Source organism: Argopecten irradians, chromosome 5 (assembly GCF_041381155.1).
Source record: "Argopecten irradians isolate NY chromosome 5, Ai_NY, whole genome shotgun sequence".
NCBI classification, from domain to species: Eukaryota; Metazoa; Mollusca; class Bivalvia; order Pectinida; family Pectinidae; genus Argopecten; species Argopecten irradians.
The window spans coordinates 34,355,765-34,372,732 of record NC_091138.1 but is presented as its reverse complement, the minus strand read 5'-3'; the positions used below and the strand labels follow the sequence as shown (position 1 = coordinate 34,372,732).

General features: G+C 35.0%; 1 protein-coding gene across 2 annotated transcripts; it reads right to left on the bottom strand.

Annotated features, from left to right (window-relative positions):
- Positions 1-352: 352 nt before the first annotated feature.
- LOC138323635 (nuclear protein localization protein 4 homolog) lies at positions 353-16,809 on the bottom strand. Of its 2 annotated transcripts, none has more exons than XM_069268381.1 (15): positions 16,654-16,809; positions 15,880-15,963; positions 14,982-15,097; positions 13,233-13,442; positions 12,930-12,978; positions 12,428-12,522; positions 11,041-11,164; positions 10,291-10,470; positions 9,370-9,531; positions 8,723-8,849; positions 8,089-8,249; positions 7,505-7,684; positions 4,355-4,471; positions 3,822-3,933; positions 353-3,223 (listed from the first exon to the last, which is right to left on the bottom strand). In XM_069268381.1, the coding sequence occupies exons 1-15, from the start codon at positions 16,672-16,674 to the stop codon at positions 3,060-3,062; spliced, it is 1,902 nt and encodes a 633-aa protein (XP_069124482.1). In that variant the 5' UTR covers positions 16,675-16,809; the 3' UTR covers positions 353-3,059. The 2 variants fall into 2 exon arrangements, with proteins under 2 accessions (XP_069124482.1, XP_069124481.1); XM_069268380.1 differs by lacking the exon at positions 16,654-16,809 and adding an exon at positions 16,199-16,460.
- Between the last annotated feature and the right edge of the window lie 159 nt (positions 16,810-16,968).

The following is a 16,968-nucleotide window of genomic DNA, read 5'->3' as shown; positions in this document are numbered from 1 at the left end:
TGATGGTGATGATGATGATGATGATGAGGGATGATGATGATGATATGGGATGGTGATGATGATGATGATGATAATGATATGGGATAATGATGATGATGATGATGATGATGATGATGATGATGATATGGGATGGTGATGATGATGATGATAATGATATGGGATAATGATGATGATGATGATGATGATGATGATGATAATGATATGGGATAATGATGATGATGATGATGATGATGATGATGAGGGGTGATGATAATGATATGGGATGATGATGATGATGATCTATTCTATGTCATTCCCCCCTAATACAGAGGTGACATTGACATTCTGCAAAAACAGGAATTAAACCATCACATAGGTGCCAGACATGATATTTTATTTCTACAGCATTCGTACTGGAGTACCATACATACTAGCATTGAGCACATAAAACTGTACAAACGTCATCAGCTTTCTAAACAAGGCAACACAAACATATAAAGAACTATAACAAAGAAGGGAATGGGTCACCCAACCGATGTCTTCTGTAGTCTACATCACGACAAAACACCTCTTAAACTTACATAACATACCAATTCTATTCTCATGGCCAGTTATATATTATCTTACTGAAAACACTAATATAGCAAAACGATCAAACAAAACAACTGAATTCCCGTTAGTTTGACTATGATATAGAAGCCAAAGCAGCAATGGCACACAGATGCCAGTTATATCTTCGATTATGACAATTTGTTTTTATATTCATCAGTCAACATTACTACCATTTTCCCCTTAAATGATGACCATATTATTAGAACCCCAGTTATGTCTATTTCCTTCCTTTAATGATTTGTCTTCCATTGATAACAGGTAGGACATCATGGACAGTTTCTGTATACACGAGATCCTTAAATAAAACAGCACTGATAGTTTTGTAGTTCATATGCACCAATATACCTCCTCATTCAATATTTTATGTACATTACATTATCATTTACATTACAAATGTTGTTGCTTAATTAGATAATATTAGTATAACACGGTACATACTCTCAGTAAATACTGACATTTTTTACAATTAGGTTTCCTGGTAGTTTGTTTTATGGCTATTCTATTAAATCATCTACCCCATCCTAGGCCTGCAGGTTTTGTTTGGAGTATCATTTATATATTCTGCATTTGTGTATTAGAGAGTTATCTGCCCTTGTACATAAGTATCAATTTAATGACTGTTACGTTTAAGTGTATTCTAGCAAACTGTCAGTTTTTTAAGAAAAAAAAAACATTATTTGTACTCACTAATGAGGTCACAATCAATACCTACCAGCAAGCTAAAAAGGAGATATAGTATGCATTTATATATCACTGAGTTATCTGCCCTTGTATGTAGGAAAGAGGAAAGAACATTATTTTACTCATAAAATTAATGAGGTCACAATCGATTCCTACCGTGTTTATGATTACAATCCTTGAGCCAGGCAGATGTTTTAATAGAATACCCAATTATATATCACACAAAATTAACATATTTATAAAATGTATATTATTCATAGTAAATCATTTTTAATATTACAGAAGGTACTTCAGACAAATATAAACATTTTCTGAGAGGTATCCACACACTTATTAATATAAGGCAATGCTCTTCGCTACATGTATGTACTGTTCATTTTCTGAAATCAAAATAGTATCCATGTATAGAAAGTTCAAATGTTAAACTACAGGCTAAATTTTCATTGAACATTCTAGATAGCTACAAGTCTTTTCGTTTACCATGTCTACATCAAAGATAGAATGTATATGTTGTTGTATTCAATAGGAAAATAAAGATGCAGAGCCTTCAATGTGAAGTCAAATTATGTTAATTCTGCATTTGTTTTTATTGATTTTCCAAATGACATGTTTACTTTGATAAAACAATTTTATTTTCAATATGATTAATAATATTTTTCAATGTTTACTCGTCCATTATTTTTTTTTACAATATTTGTATAAAAGAATGCTTGGTTGTTGTCTATATCAAGTATTATATATCGCTATGTACTCTATACACTTATACGAGAATGTCCTCTTCAATTTATGAACAATAAATTACGATTATGAAATAAATTAGAATTGTATGCGTATAAGTACTGGAGATCTCCATTTGAAGGACATTATGTACACAGCACTTATTTTGCTTACAATGACATCCTACCTTACAAATAAAACAAAATCAGTTGGTATTGAAAATATCAGATTGCATAAGGAAATCCATATAACAGCTGTTGTTTTCCCTTGAGATCAATTACTTTATCATTGCAATATTGTGTAGTTACTAATATTCATGGGGGGTTCAATTTTGCTGTATTCACAGTTAAATTAAATTACACAAAATTTATCAAGGTATAACAGGTAAGAGAACTTGTATAGCTTATTACTGTCAGAAATTGTTGAATGATGAACATGTGAAATGTTCTCCCTGCGAAAATCAACAACTATACATTACTACCAGTTTGGTTGTTCATACCATATTTCAAACCCTTCCCCTTTTAATGGACACACAAGACAAATTCTATGTACAAAACAATAAATAACAGATTTGTGAAATCTAATACAAGACAATTTATAATAAGTATTCTCCAACTTACATAAAAAGTTGAAGTTGTATGAATCGCATATTGAATCATATATCTAATGGTCGAGTATCCACAGTGACCTTTAAGCTCTGATGTAAAAAAATTGTGAAAGTTTTCAACAAAACATCAAATTTAATAGTTCAAGAAAACAAACTGGTATAGAAGCATTTAACACATTTGCTGACCTCAAGAATGAGATGATTGGCTTACACATACGAACACTAAAAAAATATTTAGCAATTTAACAGAATTCACTTAGCACTATAACTGTATGAATACATCAGTAACCAAAAATTCATGGCATCTTTCTACGCTTCAACGAGTGGGCAACATGCATAAATGTCATTTAGTGAATCAATTTACAGCGAAAGACCATCTCCGTATCTTCTTGTAAGTAAATATAAATAGTCTTCAGTAACTATGTGTTGTTATCTATAGAACACTCACACACACACTATGCTGTTACTTTGGTAATGAACACATATCACAGGCACTTTTGTCCGAGGAGTTTATAAATGTACAGTGTGCACAGGTCCATGACCCTCCGCCAGAGGCTCCGATCGGTGGGAGGGGAGACGCTCCAGGTCCCACGTATGATCTCTCTCTGGACAGACCCGGAGAAGGTTCTGGAATGGATGATATTACCTTGTTAACATGTAGAACACCACAATGGCATGATCTATAATACACTGCATAACTGATATTTTCTATATACTTCTTTATTTGGAACGGTTGCAATTTTACCATAATACACTGATAACTACCTGAAAGCATGAATAATAATGAAATTTTGATACAATGAAAATGTATGTTCAAAAACATTTTTTTTAAATCAACAGATTCATTGCTTTTCTATCAAAAACATTACAACTTGGATAGGTCCATACAAAAGATTAGCGGGCGTATTGCTAAATAAGAGTTTTTGTAGGTTCAGTACAAAAGATCAGCGGACTTATTGCTAAATAAGAGTTTCTTGTAGGTTTAGTACAAAAGATCAGCTGGCTTATTGCTAAATAAGAGTTTATCATAGGTTCAGTACAAAAGATTAGAGATGTGCACTGCCGCTCATTTGGTACAATTTCTATCAGTTCTGACATAAAATTATAGTCCCTCTAATGAAATTGATTCCATTGCTGTATAGTATACAGAACTGATATATATAAAAAGTAACACATTTTAACTACTGTGGAAGCAGGGGAGAGAACTCTGTCTCTAATAACTTACCGTGAGCAGCCATCATCTCCTCTACTGTTGCCCATTCTTCTGTCTTTTTGAAATCAGAAGCGAGCTTCTCATCATCTGTCTTAACAGCGTCTAACAGCATTCCAATTTTCTCCTATAAAAATGCAAGTTAAAGATAAACAAATTTTCCTCAATCATGCAGTTTACAATATACTTGGATATGTGAAAAACTTCACTATTTAACAAGAAATATGTTCCCTATCTAGAAGTAAGACAACTCTGATGTTAACTTTGAACACACAAAGATGAGAGCTGGGAGTAAAAAGAATATCAGTCCAAATATATCGCAAATATACAGGTTCTAAAAAATAAAATATGATTTAGAAAATCCGTGGTTGAATTCTTTTCTACACAATATCTCAAGGGCACTAAGCAATCTTAAGTATACAAACAGTTCATATGTAGTACTTAATCATTTAATGATGAGACCTTAACTTAAATATCCTTACTTGGTCTTGCATTTTAAATGAACATTTTACGATTTCCAATTTCATCTGAGAGACATGGAAACATACCTGAACAGGTAACATGTCGGAGGTACCAAGGAAAACCAGGATATGGAAATCTGACATAGCTTCCAGGAATCGGTTAGGAGGAAACTGCTGTATATAGCTCACCAGTGCATTGAAATCCTGAAGTATACAAAGAAGGGTACTGTCAAATATCCATGGAAAGTAGTAAGGGAATGACAGATTCTGATTTCCTACCCATATAATTCTGCTTACACAATGTCATTGTAATACACTAGACATATAAATGTATATATAAATCAAAAGAGCTTAAAATACAAATCAATCATTAAATGATTCAATTAACAAGAGGCCCAGAGGGCCTGTATCGCTCACCTGGTTTGTAATGCCAAGTAATGTTCTGAATACAGGTTCATTATTTCTTTTCTGTAGGAATTTTAATATTTACCTCTAATTCCCCAATCAGGCCCGCCCCTCCTGCCCCCACGGGGTCAGAGCCAAAATTTATACAAGTTCTGTTGCTCTTCCCCCAAGGATGTTTGTGGCCAGATTTCGTCACAATCCATGCAGAACTCTAGGACAAGTAGGGATTGATAGGATTTACCTCTATTTCCCCTATAGGGCCCCCCTTTCCTGGCCCCGTGTGGGTTAGAGCAAAAATTTATACAAGTTCTGTTCCCCTTCCCCCAATGATGTTTGTGGCCAAATTTGGTTACAATCCATGTAGAACTCTAGGACAAGTAGCGATTTAAAGGATTTACCTCTATTTCCCCTAATGGGCCCCGCCCCTCCTGGCCCCGGGGGGTCAGAGCGAAAATTTATACAAGTTCTGTTCTCCTACCCCAAGGATGTTTGTGGCCAAATATGGTTACAATCCATGCAGAACTCTCTAGGACAAGTAGCAATTTAAAGGATTTACCTCTATTTCCCCTAAAGGCCCCCCCTTTCCTGGCCCCGTGTGGGTTAGAGCTAAAATTTATACAAGTTCTGTTTCCCTTCCCCCAATGATGTTTGTGGCCAAATTTGGTTACAATCCATGTAGAACTCTAGGACAAGTAGCGATTTAAAGGATTTACCTCTATTTCCCCTATTGAGACCCGCCCCTCCTGGCCCCGGGGGGTCAGAGCCAAAATTTATACAAGTTCTGTTGCTCTTCCCCCAAGGATGTTTGTGGCCAGATTTCGTCACAATCCATGCAGAACTCTAGGACAAGTAGGGATTGATAGGATTTACCTCTATTTCCCCTATAGGGCCCCCCTTTCCTGGCCCCGTGTGGGTTAGAGCAAAAATTTATACAAGTTCTGTTCCCCTTCCCCCAATGATGTTTGTGGCCAAATTTGGTTAAAATCCATGTAGAACTCTAGGACAAGTAGCAATTTAAAGGATTTACCTCTATTTCCCCTATTGGGCCCCGCCCCTCCTGGCCCCGGGGGGTCAGAGCGAAAATTTATACAAGTTCTGTTCTCCTACCCCAAGGATGTTTGTGGCCAAATATGGTTACAATCCATGCAGAACTCTAGGACAAGTAGCAATTTAAAGGATTTACCTCTATTTCCCCTAAAGGCCCCCCCTTTCCTGGCCCCGTGTGGGTTAGAGCTAAAATTTATACAAGTTCTGTTTCCCTTCCCCCAATGATGTTTGTGGCCAAATTTGGTTACAATCCATGTAGAACTCTAGGACAAGTAGCGATTTAAAGGATTTACCTCTATTTCCCCTATTGAGACCCGCCCCTCCTGGCCCCGGGGGGTCAGAGCCAAAATTTATACAAGTTCTGTTCTCCTACCCCAAGGATGTTTGTGGCCAAATTTGGTTACAATCAATGCAGAACTCTAGGACAAGTAGCAATTTAAAGGATTTACCTCTGTTTCCCTATTGGGCCCCGCCCCTCCTGTCCCCGGGGGTCAGGGCCAAAATTTATACAAGTTCTGTTCCCCTTCCCCCAATGATGTTTGTGGCCAAATTTGGTTACAATCCATGCAGAACTCTAGGACAAGTAGCGATTTATAGGATTTACCTCTGTTTCCCCTATTGAGCCCCGCCCCTCCTGTCCCCGGGGGGTCAGAGCCAAAATTCATACAAGTTCTGTTCCCCTTCCCCAAGGATGTTTGTGGCCAAATTTGGTTACATTCCATTCAGAACTCTATGACTAGTAGCGATTTATAGGATTTACCTCTGTTTCCCCTGTTGGGCCCCGCCCCTCCTGCCCCCGGGGGTCAGAGCCAAAATCTATACAAGTTCTGTTCCCCCTCCCCCAAGGATGTTTGTGGCCAAATTTGGTTACAATCCATGCAGAACTCTAGGACAAGTAGCGATTTATAGGATTACCTCTATTTCCCCTATTGGGCCCCGCCCCTCCTGCCCCGGGGGGGTCAGAGCCAAAATTTATACCAGTTCTGTTCCCCCTTCCCCAAGGATGTTTGCGGCCAAATTTGGTTACAATCCATGCAGAACTCTCGGACAAGTAGCGATTTATAGGATTACCTCTATTTCCCCTATTGGGCCCCGCCCCTCCTGCCCCTGGGGGGTCAGAGCCAAAATTTATACAAGTTCTGTTCCCCCTCCCCCAAGGCTGTTTGTGGCCAAATTAGGTTACAATCCATGCAGAACTCTATGACTAGTAGCGATTTATAGGATTACCTCTATTTCCCCTATTGGGCCCCGCCCCTCCTGCCCCTAGGGGGTCAGAGCCAAAATTTATACAAGTTCTGTTCCCCCTCCCCCAAGGATGTTTGTGGCCAAATTAGGTTACAATCCATGCAGAACTCTATGACTAGTAGCGATTTAAAGGAAATGTTGACGGACAGACAGACGGACGGACGGACGGACGGACGACGGACGACGGACGCCGCGCCATGACATAAGCTCACCGGCCCTTCGGGCCAGGTGAGCTAAAAATGCATATTATAATGGCTTTATTATTCTATATATGTATATTGGGCAATAATGTAATCTCAACCATGTAGACAAAATACATTGTAAAATTTTCAAGGCAGTCTGTCACTTCTCAAATTTATGGATGTGCTTAATTTTATGTGCAATTTTTCCATTACATGTATTGGCTCTGATGTTTATTATATTTAGTTATTTATTCTATTTATTTTTCATTTATTTATCAATAGTCATGTGTTTATCTATTTCAATTTTAGCTGAATTTAATAAAGTTTATACAGAAATTATCATATTCATATACATTACCTGAGCTTCTCCAAGTTGTTCCCTGTTGGAAGCATGGAATGGCTTGATCTCTGTGTGTAGATGGGACTTGAATGTGTATTGTGCTGTGAGTGGAAAGGCTGCTGGCAAGTCGACCAGTAGATATTCCACAGGTAAGGGACGGGCTAGCTGGGTTATCTCATTACCATAATTATCTTTTATCTGAACATCAAATAAAGGAAAACAATAAGACAAACTCAATACTTGATCCAATCAAATTAATAACAAATAAATTGATCTATTTCATCTTCTTTGTTAAATTATGTTTTGCATCCCACTGACAACTAATTGGAGTGGACGGGTTTGGCGGTGAAGGAAAATCCAAGTTCCACAAGAAAAATCACCAACCTACAGCTTGTAATGGGTTTGCCCTATTATCATGAATTAAATTTTTCGACACCTTATCTGATCAACGTGGCGAATTTGATCAATTCATTTATCAACCATATTAAAATTGCTTGGCCAGAAGTCTCCATTTTGTTCTACATTAGCCCCATAACTGAATGTACAGCTATTTGATATAAACTTTGTTTTAATTAAAGAATTACAAAAAAACATACACTGACCTTGTAAAATACATCAGGCACATACTGCTTGTCGGACGACTCCTTGACGTAGCCGAGTTCTGGTGCATCCTTGGTAGGTATCAGACAATCATCTCTCACTAAGGCCATACACTGATTGGATACCTGGTAGCCCTCAAAGTGGATCTGGTTACTGGCATCACCTATTATGTCACACACACAACAGGTATAATTTTAAATAAAGTGTATTAAAATTCCATTTATTCACTGCAGTTGTCAATTCATTTTGGTATCAGTACATACAAGGTATCAATTTTAGTTGAAAGTTAAGCTTTTTGTCAGGAACCAACTGGGTAGTTCAGCTTTCCTCCAACACCTGAAACTGGCACATCCTTTAAATGACATTGGCAGTTAATAGGATGTTTCACAAAATAAACTAAACTGATCCTTGTTAACTTGAAGAACCTGTATTATTCTAAGTAAATCAACATGTAAGTTTGTATTCATATATAAATGTATATACAGCAGCCTCCCAAAACAATCAGACATGCACACACCGTAATACATTGCAAATATGGAAAGACATCCTTGCATGACCTTGGCTGTTAACATGAAATTAAGCTAATAAACAAAACCATACAAATACATGTGTGTAAAAAAAGGAATACTTTGTTACCTGTTACAACAACTGTGACAAACTTTGAGCCAAAATGTCCCTCTGTAGCCAGTTTACATGGATTAGTGTGTTTGTTCTGGAAATCTGCTGCCATGATGCATTCTTCAGCACTCAAGAAATGTGAATTCTGAAAATAATCGAAAACAACCATCAATATCTCTTCATTTTTTGTCATTTTGTTTATTTTTCCTACATATACATGTAATGTAAATTGTTGAATAAAATTTATCAAATAGATCCACTAATATTCCTGTTTTGAATACATGTTCTTTCTTGGCTTAGAGAAAAGGAAGTGTTCTTCCTTGACTCAGTGAGTTGACTAAGAGAAAAGACAGTATTTCTCCTTGACTTAGAGAAAAGACAGTATTTCTCCTTGACTTAGAGAAAAGACAGACTTTTTCAAATGAATACTGGTCTTATGATTTATGGAGCTATCAAGATAAAGTGTCTTGTCCAAGATCGTAACAAAGCTGTCCCCGATCTTATGTTAGTGAGAAACATTTGGCAAAATCATCGACAAATTTTACACATTTAACATCTCCCTATACCAGTTAAAATTGATTTCTACGACCATGCTTCTTCATCCTTAATTACCGGCTGAAAGTGAATGATATACACTGAACACGTAGATGATAGATCCTACTTACAATGTTTCCCCTGAAGTGTTTTACAGTTCCTTTTCCGAGGTCGTCAGCGACGAGGTCCGTGAATATCCAGCCCACAGGGGCAATACCCAGCCTTTCAGCCACTTTATTTACCATATCTTCTTTAGGGTCGTCTAGGAGTTCAACTCGGCTTTTGGAACTTACCTGAAACAGTACCCCACATTAATATATTGTTGTTATTTTACTAAAAGACTAGATGTTGGCAAAAGGAGGACCAACAAATTAATCATTAACATATTTTTTCAATGACATTCTTTGACTTCATGTGTTGTGAAATAAAAAATAAAGTTCATGGTTATTATCATTATATATTTTATTATATGATTATGACTTGAAATAGAAAGTGATTATTAACATATTTACATGTAGAAATACAGAAAGCTTACAGTGAATAGTCGGGCAAAGAAAACCAGTCTAAAAACGAATATTCAAATATTGTCTTTCCAAAAGTCCTTACGTATCAAAACAACTGTCAAGTTCTGCATACATTGTCCAGTTTTGACCATTGAAATTTTGAAAATTAAGCATAGTTCTACAAATAATTTTGCCTAACTCTTTGAAAGAGAGGCTGCGTGGATTTCTTCGAATGCAGAGCGATTTTGACAGGAAATTTTATTTTCATATTTTAAAAGAAATCTTACTTGATATATCATAATTAACGCCATTTTTACTGACTTCAGCCTTCCTTTGCCCGACTATTCACTTTAAGGTAGAAATTTAAAAAAATTTCCATATTAAGAAAGTTGTCTATCAAATGATTGAAATGTTGGTCTCATTCTCAAATAAAATTACTTGAAATATGACTAAACAATTTACACTAAACAATCTCAAACCATTATAAAATCCTTGTTTATTGATACTGGAATATTTCTGTCTTGTATTCATATCAAAACATGATATTACCTGAGGAGGTTCATAGATAGCACAAACAGTGGCCTTTATACCGAGTGGCGTGTCTTTATGTGTCTCGTACTTTCCATACATAATTCCAATTCTTTGGTTTCCTGTTGTCCTCCAGAAGTTTAGGAATCGGTCGACAATGGAGGCGTTTTCATACATAATGTAATCAACATGTCTGTATTTCTACAAGTAAAAGAAATAAGTACTTCTGTGTATACTTTATAAACAAAATCAAATAACTATGAAATAAAGTTATAAGTTATATCCTATTATAAGGCTTCTAAAATTGGTTTCAAAACAGGCACTAACTAAAACAATGTACATGCAATGTACAATAAGTGTATCATGGTGAATTTTCATCACATAAGAACTGTTTTTCCTGATTTGTATTAATTCTTTCCCAATAAATGGGGGGTCGCGGTGGCCGATTGGTATGATGTCTCTGCATATTACCACAAGCCCTCCACCTCTGGGTCGCGAGTTGGAATCCCATGTGGGGTAGTTGCCAGGTACTGACCCCTGGTCGGTAGCTTTTCTCCGGGTACTCCAGCTTTCCTCCATCAACAAACCCGGCACGTCCTAAATGACCCTGGCTGTTAATGGGACGTTAAACTAATAAAACCATCCAATAAATGTGTCTTAGACATCAACTCATAAGTTGAATATATATATATATATATATCTTTGGTAAATGGTATATATATTTGGAAGATTTTTCCATACATAACTGATGTAAAGCACTCTATGTTTTACCTGTCTGTTGAGGGTGACTGCATTAGGTTGACATTTAGTACAGATACCTCCTGGCCATGGTGGATGTTCTGTACATCCTGTCTTTATCTTGCAGCTTATGTTCTCCAAGAAGGCAAACTTCCCTCTGAAAATAATAGGTGTTGAAATTATTTGTGAAGTTCCATCCTCGGTAACCCCGTGTCAGCAATGTATCATTTACTAAGTGTATATATCGCCTTGGTTACTGAGGATGGTGAAGCTCATTCATTCATACATTAAAATAAAAACATAAATATATATATTTTACACCATCAAGATTTTGAGACAATAGAATCTAACATTTAGAGATGCTCCACCATCGACAGAGCATAGACAACACTCATCGATTGAATAATAATTGGTGTTTTATCATGTAATGTAAATATATGTCTGATTAGCCAAAAAAAATATATAAAAATAAACAAGGAATCGCGCAGCATGGCATTATCACCCACGCACCGCAGTTGGTTAAAAAAAACAAAAACATCAAAGTCAAAGTAACAATTAATCAAGTATAAGTGTAATAATTATGTGAGTACATGTATTGTAAAACTGAAAAAAAAAACAGCAGGTAACAAAAAGAAACAGTAACTGGATATATACAAAAAGTTTCATGGAGCTGCTTTGAACCTTTTTGGAGTAATATCTCGGAAACAAAAAGAAACAGTAATTTGGAATTTTTGGGTAAGTTTCATGGTAATGGAAATGAAAAAAAAATGGAAGGTCTGCAATAGCAAAAAACACATCTAGGGCACTTGTTTGATGTATACAGAAAGTTTCAAGGAGTTGTGTTGAATGGTTATTGAGTAAAGCCCAGAAAAAAATCTCTGACTGACAGACGAACGGAGTCCAAAACAATATCCATCGCAAACGCGTTTCGGAGAGGATAATAATTTATTTTGCTTTTGGTTCATGTGGCATTAGTACTTCATTCCATATAGGGCATAATACCAAAGATTTTTTTTTGAGACGCAATTAATTATTTTTAATATTTTTATCTTTTGTAACTGAAGAAAAATACTAATTTGTCTGCTCCTGTTTTTGATAGAGAAAAATACTGTTTGTCAGCGGTGGAGCATCTTTAAAATTATGTTAATGTGATCGTTATTGAAAAACAATTTATATGCATAAGAAATTACAAAACAAAAATTTTTTTTAACTAAAATTCTACTAACAGTAAAACACATCCATAATGAACATGCTTACAACAAAGTCATGGTTATAACATATTTATTTTCATTCCCTATCATAATTTTTTAAAATATGTATAAAATGTATAACAAACTTTACTTATAAATAATAAAACAATTTTGTTGGTCCCCAGAAGTTTGTTATAACCATGCTTTATTGTAGTATTATAATGACTTACTTGTCGACTCCACCAGTGAGTTTCCGTAAGTGGGAGTGGAATGAGAGGAATTTGATAGGAGGATCACAGCTGTGTAGAAATTCCTCATCATATGGCTGGAAAAAATCATTACATTGATTCATAAACAGTAAGGTCATGTTTTATCACTTTCACAAAAAAAAATAAAAAAAAATAAGATAGCATTTTAATTACTTGATAAAATGTGAGAGTAATTACTTTCAAAATGATATTTACAATAATATGGAGTTCAGACCACAAGTCAATACCAAAATCGTGGGTGTACTATAATAAATGAATACTAAATACTTTAATGTAAGTAATTCCACCATTCTGATGTAATTTTTTCATTCACTTTCTATCATTGCTACATAAACCAAGTCTAGAGTGCTATAATTGACAATTGACATCCAAACTATGACGTCACTAATATGTTGCCATGGAAATGTGGTCTGTCACCATAGATTCCACAAAAAGACTAAAATACTTAATAGTTATACTTTACCATCAGCGGAACACAGTGCAGACATTTCCCTTGTGGGCCATGGTGGCATCTAAAATTTGAACAATATAAAATATAGCTTATCAGTCATTTATCCTAGTAAATATCATTATTATTGTCAAAGCTATTTTGTGCATGCAACAATAAACATATATTACCTATGTCTCAACCAAAAGCACTTTCTCTGAATCGCCTAATCATGAAACATCCAAATCAGTTAATCTCTAATCAGGGGTACTATAGCGCAATCATTATGAATATACTGGTAGTAACTAGTAAACCTGTAAAGTTTCACACAGTACTTACAGTTGCTCGTTTCGTTTTCTGTAGATCTTTCCATCTTCTTTGTCCAGAATCTGGTCCACCTCATCCTCGATAACTCCCTGACCAGGGATGGGCGAGGTCAAACCAGAGGAGGATGGTCCAGGTGTTGCCTCTATATTCTGTGCTATGTTGGAGAATTCTGAACTCTTGGTTAATGTGTTTGCCATAAATAAATACAGCATATCCCCATGTCTAAAACATTCAAATGTAACATAAACATTACATGTGGTTTTAACTTTTCCATTCTCATTGGGCTTCCTTCCCAATTAAAATTGTTATAAAATACTATATCTGACCTGCAATTGTCAATTGCATTTCCAACACATTTTGATTGAATTCTGTATGTGATTATTTCAGTGCGGATGCAATATTTTGTTAGAATTTGAGTTCAGGAACACATCCAGACTGTACTTTGGGTCAAAAATCGTAAACTGATGATGACCAAAAAAGTGCTGAAGCAAAAGGCAGCTGTATATTTATTTTGGACTGTGTTTAAAAACCCGGACTAGTAAACTTTTTAGGGGTTATTTGTGGGTGAATAAAGGCCCCTTCACCAAAGAAATTTTTGCTGCATCTTCCCAATTTCATGTAAACATTTTTACATATAAAGATAAAACAAATCTCTAAAATAAATATTTCAGAGAAGGAAAATTTGTAGTAGCTATTTTATTAATTCAAAATGTAGGCTTATCTAAAATCATCGGATGTGAAAAATACTGTTCGACACTATTGTTTGTGTATTAATCAGAATTACCCGGTTATACCAAATCCTCAGGACCCTCGAGCTCCCAGGGATCAATCTAGCTATGATTTACTACCACTTATGGGTATAGTTTCCCCTCAAGGAATGAATTCCCCTCTGGCCTAAAATTCCCCTGAAGATATAAAAAATCCCCTCTTGAAGCTAAAAAAAGACCATTTTTGTAACACAATTTTTCCTGTGACTTATTTGCTATTGATATTTTAGACTTTTTTTTTTGCAATTTTTTCGTATTTATCATACAGGCTACGGCTACTGCATATTTTATGATAAACTCAAACTTTTAATTACGATTGAGCTTAAAATCATGCTTTACTAAATCTAAAAATAAAATTGTTGTTTTACGGTAATTTTTCGTCAAAATGAATATGATTTTGGACTGAAATAAGGAAAACCAAATTCCCCAATTACTTCAAACTTTTTCCCTATTTTGAAAAAGGGTAGTTTCCTCCAGAACATAGGTTAATTCCTGCTTCCTAAACCTTATGTATTAGGTATTTGGGTTGCATCCTACCAGTAAGAGCGTTAACATTTGTATAACAGACACAGAAATGAAACAAAGTAAGACTTTGGACAGGAATGCACTATGGTTTAAAATCTGCTCATCACATGTATGCAGATTACCAACTGAATGCACAGTATGAAGTACACATGTGGACACATGGTAGTTATCAATTAAATTCTAAACGAACCTAGGTCACAATTTGTCAACTTTTGTTTTGGCACTTTGAATTATGTGGGTTTGAAACAAATAACACAAAAAGTATCCAAGGGACTAGGAAATTGTTATATATTACCCAGGTTTTTGTATTAACCAATTTGTAATACATGGATAATAAATTAATACAAGGATATTGAATGCAATTTGCAGGGGATTTCAATTTCATTGGTATAAAATGGGTTTTTGTACTATCCAAGTTTGTATTAAGTGTGTTGGACTGAAAACATATCTGAGTATTAAAGTGCCATACCTGACTTTGTAGGAGTCCAGTGTTCTGGCACGAGATGTTCTGATCCAGTCTTTTTTGTCTCTGGATTTATAAACATTCCATCCCGTGTCATCACCTAGTCCAAACTCAGTTTGAAGCTGCAGATAAAAATAGGCTTTACAGTACATGTTTCTAATAGTGACACACAACATAAAGTACAATTATTTTAGTATACCACTTCATAGGAAATAATAGATTTGGCGCTAAATTATAATTCTGTATTATATTACAGTGAGCAGGCTGGTATTAAGCAGCATGTTTTTATTTGGCTAAAACATCTTCATTTCGAGGTAAAAATAATATAAAGCTAGTATATTAATAATCCGAAACAAAAGGCCAAGATCAATTCAAAGTAAAATCAAATATCATTTCTATGGAATATATATTCAGCCACTATAGGGCCTTCTTCAGTCCAAAATAATACTAACACAATGTGTTCATCTACATCTTTGTTTACCATCTTCATTTTAATTGTCTCAAAACTTAACGACATATATATACATGTAAGAAAAACAACTTTTCATTATTTCAGTTACCGGTACATGTTTTTTTCTTATCAATAAGGGATACAGCTGAAACATATCAAAATTACATATACATGTATGTGTCCTTGTTATACTTGATATAATCTGAGCACATTTCATATCGCACATATTCAATATTAAACGCCACTGATCAGGGCCCAGTTTCATGAATATTCCCTAAATTAAGGAATCCCTTAACTTAAAATTCTTGATAGGAAAGCATTAGGGATTTTAAGAAAGGCTTCTTACTTATCATTTTTCCGTAACTTTTGTAATGCTAAATTCCTATGTAGAATTTGAAGTTAAGGAATTCCTTAAAGTTAAGGAATATTCATGAAACTGGGCCCAGGTTATACCTTTTTTAAGAAATCAACAATTGTCTCATTTTGTTTGGCTTCAACTCTTTTGGTTCCATGGTCTGGGGACTGAACACGAACAATCTGTGAAGATGAAATTGAATTAACAGTAAATAGTATAGAGTTGTAACGTTGGATATTGGTACACTAATTATAACTGAAAGTCAATAGGGATATTAAGTTAGCCCAATTGTAGTCAGCATTACCTTGCTATAAACATTGATCACCATGCAGAATTAACATTAAAACCCATCAGATTAACCCACTTGATGAGTTTTGGAAACATGAAACATAGTAACATAATGAAAACAAAGCTTACTAATGGTGATGGAGGTACACCCATCTTAATTATCCCTGATGATCGACAAAGTCCAGTCTCGCTACATGTACTGTATCTGATGATCCAAACCAACAGTAGCTTGATATATTGATAAATCGAATATACGTGTACAACACAATTCCTTAATCAGTTTTTTGGCTGAAAACTGTTTATGCAGAGATCTCACTGTATTTTCCACTCAAGTGATCACATACATATAACCAGGCTTAATTTATCAATGATAACATATTTCCCTTCTAGATAATTCTAAATCGAAACAACAATGATATTAGTGGATAAAATTAGAATTTACACATCTGAGATTTCCATCATGACATGCAAAAATAGTAATGTCACTTAATGTGTACGTGCAGTTTCCCTAAAATAGAAATATGACTATGTGTTTATTCTTGAATAGTTTGAAAGAAAATGTTCAAAATACAAAACCAACTTACTATGCTTTTAGATTTTGACATATTTCAGGTGAAATCGTAATGACTTTTCTACTTTTTCTCGGGCCAAAGCAGACAGCTGTGACTAAAGAATGTCTTGTTTAGAAGAATGCTTCATCTTCTGTATCAACTTTAAGTGATAATCAAACGCTTTTCTGATTAAGATCGCATGCCGGTGTTTTGCCCGACTCACTTTATTAATCGAATGATTTATTAACAGACATGAAAAAATATTAATAATTATAGTTATTAATTTTATTTTAATTTAATACCGACAAATCCAGTTACAAATAAAAATATGCCACATTTTCTTTTTTG

Excerpts from the sequence above, each read along its gene's own strand:
- LOC138323635 (XM_069268380.1), bottom strand. The coding sequence starts at position 16,222 with ATGGGTGTACCTCCATCACCATTA. Across the intron at positions 13,443-14,981 it reads CTGGACTCCTACAAAGTCAG|ACATGGGGATATGCTGTATT; the intron begins GTATGGCACTTT and ends TGAATGTTTTAG. Across the intron at positions 10,471-11,040 it reads CAGTCACCCTCAACAGACAG|AAATACAGACATGTTGATTA; the intron begins GTAAAACATAGA and ends TTTTACTTGTAG.